The sequence below is a fragment of the Haematobia irritans genome, chromosome 5, assembly GCF_050003625.1.
Source record: "Haematobia irritans isolate KBUSLIRL chromosome 5, ASM5000362v1, whole genome shotgun sequence".
Classification (NCBI taxonomy): domain Eukaryota; kingdom Metazoa; phylum Arthropoda; class Insecta; order Diptera; family Muscidae; genus Haematobia; species Haematobia irritans.
In genome coordinates, this window is record NC_134401.1 from 130,336,251 (window position 1) to 130,344,064 (window position 7,814).

At 33.3% G+C, this 7,814-nt stretch overlaps 1 protein-coding gene across 1 annotated transcript; it reads right to left on the reverse strand.

Moving 5' to 3' along the window:
• Nucleotides 1-5,160: 5,160 nt before the first annotated feature.
• Nucleotides 5,161-7,437, reverse strand: LOC142240055 (uncharacterized). Its single transcript, XM_075311774.1, has 2 exons — nt 5,647-7,437; nt 5,161-5,220 (listed from the first exon to the last, which is right to left on the reverse strand). Exons 1-2 carry the CDS (start codon nt 7,435-7,437, stop codon nt 5,161-5,163), a joined length of 1,851 nt encoding a protein of 616 aa, XP_075167889.1.
• Between the last annotated feature and the right edge of the window lie 377 nt (nt 7,438-7,814).

Here is a 7,814-nt window from a genome sequence, read left to right on the forward strand (position 1 = left end):
TCTAGAGCGAAAAGGACTCGTTACCTTTAATTCGCGACCACCCCTAAAAAATTGAAAAATCCAACCAAGACCTAAAAAATTTAAATTTTTATATGAAAAACTTCTTTTGCCCATATCTCCTCAAATATGTGTTCTAGAGCGAAACGAACTTTAATTCGTGACCACCCCCAAAAAAATTGAAAAATCCTCCCAAAACCTAACAAAATTGAAATTTTTATATGAAAAATTTATTTTGCCCATATATTCTAACCTAAACATCCTAGAGCGAAAAGGACTTTAATTCGTTACCTTTAATTTGTGACCACCCCCAAAAAATTGAAAAATCCAACCAAAACCTAAAAAAATTTAATTTTTATTTGAAAAACTTCTTTGCCCATATCTCCTCAAATATGAACTTTAATTCGTATCCACCCCCAAAAAATTGAAAAATCCTCCAAAAACCTAACAAAATTGAAATTTTTATATGAAAAACTTCTTTTGCCCATATCTTCTAAACTAAGCATCCAAGAGCGAAAATGACTTTAATTCGTTGAAAAATCCAACCAAAACCTAAAAAAAAATAATTTTTTATATGAAAAACTTCTTTTTCCCATATCTCCTTAAATATGTGTCCTAGAGCGAAAAGGACTTTAATTCGTTACCACCCCCCAAAAATTTAAAGATCCACCCACAACCTAAAAAAAATGAAATTTTTGTATGAAAAACTTCTTTTGCCCATATCTTCTAAACTAAGCGTCCAAGAGCGAAAATGACTTTAGTTCGTTACCTTTAATACGTGACCACCCCCAAAAAATTGAAAAATCCAACCAAAACCTAAAAAAATTTAAATTTTTATATGAAAAACTTCTATTGCCCATATCTCCTAAACTAAGCGTCCTAGAGCCAAAAGGACCTTAATTCGTGACCACCCCTAAAAAATCGAAATTGCGATGAAAATCCTCAACAATAAAAATTTTTATATGAAAAACTTGCTTTTGCCATATCTTATTAGATATGCATCCTAGATCCAGATGAGTCTTAATTCGTGACCACCCACAAAAGGTCAAAATTTAAATGAAAATCCTCAAAAATCCAAATTGGCCTTAAATATGCGTCCTAGAGCCAAAAGAACCTTAATTCCTGACCACCCCTAAAAATCAAAATTTTTATATGAAAAACTTGTTTTGACCATATCTCCTAAAGCCAAGTGGACTTAATTCGTGACCACTCTTTAAAATCAAAATTTCGATGAATCCAATTTTTTTTTATGGAAAACTTGTTTTGGCCATATGTCCTTAAATATGCGTCCTAGAGCCAAAAGAGCCTTTATTCGTTACCCCTCCCAAAAAATCAAAAGTTCCTGAAAATCCTTAAAAAATTTACATTTTTGTATGAAAAACTTTTTTTGACCATATCTTCTTAAATATGCTTCCGAGGCCAAACGGAGGTTATTTCGTGACCACCGCCAAAAAATCAAAATTTCGATGAAAATCCTTAAAAAATTAAAATTTTTATATGAAAAACTTGTGTTTGCCATATCTCCTTAAAACTTGTTTTTGTCATATATTCAAATGGACCTTAATTCGTGACCACCCCCAAAAATCAAAATTTCGATGCAAATCGTCAAAAAATCCTATTTTTTTTAATAACTGGTTTTGGTCATATCTCCTTTAATATGTGTTGCAGAGGCAAAGGACCTTATTCGTGACCACCCAAAAAACAAAAAAAAAAAAAACAATTTCTATGAATATCCTACAAATATCTAATTTTTGTATGGAAAGCTTGTTATACCCTGCTCCACACTGTGGAACAGGGTATTATAATTTTTAGTTAATTTTTGTGTGTAACATTCTTTTATTGCTGCTTATAATTCAAGTGTTTATTTCCGCTTTAATCAAAATGCCTCACTTTCATTTTTCATATCAATTTCCAACGAAATTTTATAATGTGTGTGGTTTCGCTTCAGAGATGTCCTTAGTCACAGTAAAACTGAAAATAAATAAGAAAATTCGGCATCTCACTTCCGTTTCCTGTCATGAAATAGCACTCTGGCATCAACTTGTGCTACGAGTTAAATTTATATCAATTCATATCCGCACCATTCCGGGAATTCGCACATTTAGTAAAGAATGAAAGAAAAGTACCACGCAGTAACCACCACTAATACGTCTAGTACATTAGTGTGAGTATGGGTAAAGTAATGCCTGGGAAAAAATACTAACTAATAATACACTAAAAAAACGGTTACGTGAAACCAAAGATTTTACCTTTAACATAAGCTTTTTTTTATTGTCTAAGCCAAGCTGCATAAGCTCTTGTTTCAATGTCTCCTATGGATTGGAATAAGGAGTGAAATGACTTTTATAATTTTTACCAAGTTATTATATTAGGGAAAAGTCGAGTTTTTATCGTTATAACATTTTGAATAAGTCAACCTTTGACTTTTGCCATAAAAAAAGTACATAAAAAAGTCAACTTTTGACATCGCCCCTTTTGAGTTTTTGAATAGGTGTAAAAACCAACATTTTTATTACGTTCCTTTTTCAATGCAAATAGAACTTTTCGAATTTTTTGCGTTAAAACTCGTTTAGTCGATAAAAAGTAGAAATCGATTTTCGCTGACATGAACATCCAGCAAACAACGCGTCGCCCAAAAACTAGTGAAAATATTCTTTTTCAATCCGGAAGTTTTGCAAAATTGACGCAAAAGCGATGATTTTAACATAGGCTTGTCATAGGATGGATGTCCACAATTTAAAAAGCCGTTGCACTGAATTTGCATCACTTCTTAAGGTGTGATGCGAATCCAGTGATTTGGATGTGAATAAAGAAATTTTGTGATATTTTGACGAATAAATAATTTTAATTTTAATGCATTATAACGCTTGTCTGGAACGTTTGACATCAAATATTTTCACAAATTCGCAATTTTCTAGAAAGGATTTAGCAATTTTGTCGGCTATTATTTTATACTATTTTATTAATTTATAATCTGTTTTTAACCCATTTGAAACAATTAAATTTTAAATTTCCCATTAAAAATATTCAAAAAGCTAATTATAAAAAATTGACTCAAATGAACTTCCTGTGCAGTTCAAATAAAAAAGATCTTTGGGAGGACATTTTTGGAAGTGCTTTTAAAGTTGTGCCTTGTCATTGACCTTAACATGGAATCGGGCAGCACTCAGTGATAAGAGAGAAGTTGACCAATGTGGTATCACAATAGACTGAATAGTCTAAGTGACCTGATACATCGGGCTGCCACCTAACCTAACCTAACCTAACCTAACCTAAAGTTGTGCCTCAAGAAGAACTTCCAAATTTTTTCGCTGGGCATCTAATATGTCGATTTGACAAAATTTTCTAAGAACAGAACCGAAAGACTATTGTTCTAATGTGAAGACAACAAAACGTCGACTTCTACATTTCGAATTTTTTGAAAACAAAATCGAACATTCGATTTCCGACTTTTGTATCCCCAGTATGCCTCTTATAAAAAAAACTCTAATAATTCGTATAATGTCATTATTTGAACGAAGTACTAGACAACTAACAACTACCAAATTTAAAAACTTCCTTGTCTTTTGTCTGCTTAGGCTATTTTTGTTATCACTTATGGATGTGAGTACGTTATGCCTTCCACTACATCAAAGACATTTGTCAACTGGGTACACATGAGAATGCACCGTTGAAATGTCCGCGGGAAATGGCAAAACGGGGAAATCTACACATATTACGCGTTAACTAAAAATTTTGAGTTTCCTGCATTTCATTCTTACATGCGTTCCGTTGTTCGTTTGTCCTTATGGGGATATTTGCAGTTAGTGTGAGTGTTGAATTTTATGTCTGATGCTTCCGGTTACAAGTCTCACGTCTTCTTGAAAAATTGAATTTGCTATGAATTGAGAATAACGAATAAGCATACGAGTAAACGAGACTGGCAAAAATGGAAATATAGACTGTCATTTGGTTTCTATTAAAACACGTCTTGTAAAATATTTTAGAATTTAGGAATGAACACTAAAAGATGCCAAGAGCTTTGTGGATGATATTGATGGCGCGTTTTGCTACATTTGTAAATTTCGATAGAAAGTGTAGTCACGTTTACAAAATTCCAGAAATGTGTTAGCAATAGTGCGAAAATTATGTCGACAAATTTTATATATTTTTATGAAAATATGAAGGTGAAATTTATGGCAAGGAGCATTACATGTTAGTGATAACTTAGGGACGATAAAAATATTGATGGTTGTTGAGAAAACTTGCGTAGTTGAAATGACAAGAATAAAAAACCAAAGATTTTCAATAACAAAAATAATTACAACGATTTATTTATTTGCTGTAGAAAAAGAGTTAAATAATTAGTACAATGTTCAGGATACTTATGTTGTTTATTCCTTGATGGTTAGACAAGAAGAGATCATTTAAAATTAATTTTCATAGCAAGAAACCTTAAAGCTAATAATAATTATCGTCTAGAAAAAAATACATAACAAACTACATGGATATGTATGTACTTAAATTTCAGCGGAACATATGATTTTGAAAAGGAGTCATTGACCACATAGATACTGCAATTGCATTCTCAAAACCTTTTACAAATATACGTACAATGCAATTCTAATGTTCATATGTATGTTTGTTTGTTCATATGCGTATGAATCCACCTATTAACATTCTGCGCTCCCGTATACGATGTTGTTGTTCTGCAAAGGAATAATGCGTGCGCAGGTAAGTGACTGCGAGTGTTGACATCAGGAGTGGGTGGCGACGCACAAGCTGCTGGCTATTCGCATTGTAGTGAAGGGGGCAGGGGATGCACTCACTGCAAATGAAACTGCATATGCAGATTAGTCAAGTGGACAGCTAAGCAAAGCAAACAAAACTTCATTATTAAGTTTTGTATGCTTAAGATGATGATGAAGTTTTTGTTATTTGATGATTTTGTGGGTGACTTTTGCTGCTTTATAAGAATGATGATTTTATGATTTTTCCTTGAATTTTTCGTTGGGAAAATGAATATTTTCGCCAACATTCTCCCCCCTGGAGAACGAATGTTTTCAGATGAAGATTTTCTACAAATACGGCCTATCGGTGGAAGAATTTTAGTCGAGGTTTCCCTCCGCTATGCTCCGACTCACAGCGCTGTCAGTAGGCTCCATACTTGTGAAAATTTATTGATTAATTATCCATAGAAGAAAAGTTTATATGTATGAAAGTGAATGTATAAGTAAAGTGTATCTGCAAGTATAAAGTAAAGGATAATAAGCATAGATATTAATTTAGATTAGTGCAAAAGCTATGATTTTTTATTTTGTTGACAAATGTTTTGCGTAGAGGTTTTAGTTTAAGCCTAGGGAAATTATTTTCAAAAAAGGTTATTTTCAAAATATTAAATATTTTTTAAAAACATTAGATTTTCAAATTCAATTTAGTTGTATGTTTAAGCAAAAGTTAGAGATATAAGAAAATTTTGGCATGCTGTGATGTTTAGGGACTATTTTGTATTGGTAAATATTTTGAATTCCAATTGAAGCTGGAATAAAAATTTAAAGTGTTCGGAAAATAATGTTCATGTCCATGTCTGCTAGTATTCTGGGAATGTTGTGAATGTATAGGAATGATATTTGTATTATGAATATGAATTCTCCTTGGAGGTGAGTATACGCTAGATCCTGAGAAAACCCAACCGAAGCAAGTGTTCTGAAAGAATAGTCCCTTATGGATAAATGATTGACCAGCTAATTTAATTTCAGAACAAATATCTGACCCAAGGATTAGATCTATGGGATCAGAATTGTAAAACCATGGATCAGCTAAGTTATTCCTTGCGATTTCAGGTAATGAAATTTGTTGAGATGAAGGATCAGGGGCATATGATGAGATTGTGGGAAGAACAAGAGCTGTACATGAAAAACCAAAATTTTCATTTCGTGGAACTAAATTTAGTTCTACAGTGAATTTTGAGACATCTCCATGATGATTTCCAATTCCAACCACTCTGCAGTTAGATCTAGTTTTAGTTAAAGCTAACTTCTCCACCGTTTGCTCAGAGATGAGACTGCCTTGTGAGCCAGGATCAAGAAGAGCCCTCAGTTGGAATCGACCACGGCTTGTATTGACGTTAAGTCTAATTGTGTAGAGCAGGACACTAGAAAACGACTGAGCGCTATGGGAAGTTACCTGAGTGGGAGGATTTGGGATTGGACTGACAGTATCTTCAGGATGGATTACTGTATGATGAGGTTGTTGGCATGTTGCACAGCGAAAAATGGAAGTGCAGTTATCGTGATTATGACCAACAATAAAACAATTAAAGCAAATGTTTTTATCGTTCAGAAAATTAATTTTGGAAGTTCGTGGCAAAGCCAAAAATTTGTAGCATTTGGTAAGATTGTGGTTTTTCTCACAAAAAACACAAATTGGCAAATCAGGTTTAGTGATAAGGCCAGAATGGAATGTTGCCTTTTTTGTCTGAGACGAGTTTTGGTATTTGTCAGTCCGCGGGGGAAAATTTTTAGGAGAATTAGTAGTTTCGCCAGCTATGGATTCCAGCGTACGGAATGTTCTTTCCAAGAATAAGAAAAGTTCAGATAGCTGCGGAATTTCGGTTGAAGATTTTAGAGACTGTTCCCAGTCTCGGCGTGATTGGATATCAAGCTTCTGTACCAAGAGATGGATAAGAAGTGGATCCCAAGTTTTGGTGTTAATATCAAGATTCTGTAAAGACGAAATACACTCTTGGGCGGAGTCAAGCAAAGTTTTAATTGATTGGAAATCGCCTTCTGATTTTGGAATATTGAATAATTTGGAAATTAAATTACCAACAAGCATTCGTTTGTTGTGGTATCTGGATTCCAAAATCTTCCAAGCTGAATCATAGTTAGCCTCAGTGGCTGAAATGTTTTTTATTAGATTTGCAGCTTCGCCTTCTAAAGTGCTTCGCAAATAATAAAATTTTTGAATTTTGTTCAACGAATCGTTCTGATGAACTAATGAAAAATATATGTCGCGGAATGGAATCCACTCAATATATTCTCCCGAGAATTTAGGAATCGATATTTTAGGAAGTTTAGATTCAGAAATTATGGTCGTATCCGAGCGACCATGTGGGGCAACGAAGGTACTAGCCATTGGCGAATGTGATACGGAGCGATCAGGGAAGGAATCGATAAGCATTCCTTTGAATGTAAAATATGTCTCGGAAAAGTCGAGATAGAAATCATCGTTAAGATAAGGAACTTCGCTAGAATTTATCGAATTATCGCGCACGTGTTCCACTATAGTTTCATGCTGCGCTTCAAAACGATTAAAAATATCATCGATCCTTTGGGCCAAGGCGCTTACATAACCATGAGTTTTCTCCGCGGAATGTTTTACCACAAAACGGCTTTGATATTTTACTAACAAATTTAATAATTGTCGTTGATCATTGATAAGTGCAGAAAGATCACACATCGTTATGCTTGCACACACAACACCAAAGGATGAAATTTAAAAAGCACAAATAAAGTCTTATTTGAAAATCAACTGTAGCCTTTTTCGCCAGTAAAAACGGTCAGTGATTCAAATAACGCAAAGTTTCGATTGAATAAATTTCAAAGGAATCACAAAAACGAAACTTTATAATCACAAATGCGGAAAAAAATTGTTAATCTAAATCACAAAAAAATTCACCAATTAGAACTTTTATAATTTTCAATTGATTAATAAATGAATAATTATTTATTATGTGAGAAATTATGTTGATTAGCGATTGAAAAATTTCGTTTGTGTTCACTATTTTGAAGTTAGTTGTTTTTGAAAAACCGTTCACTAATTTCGCGAGAAAAAAT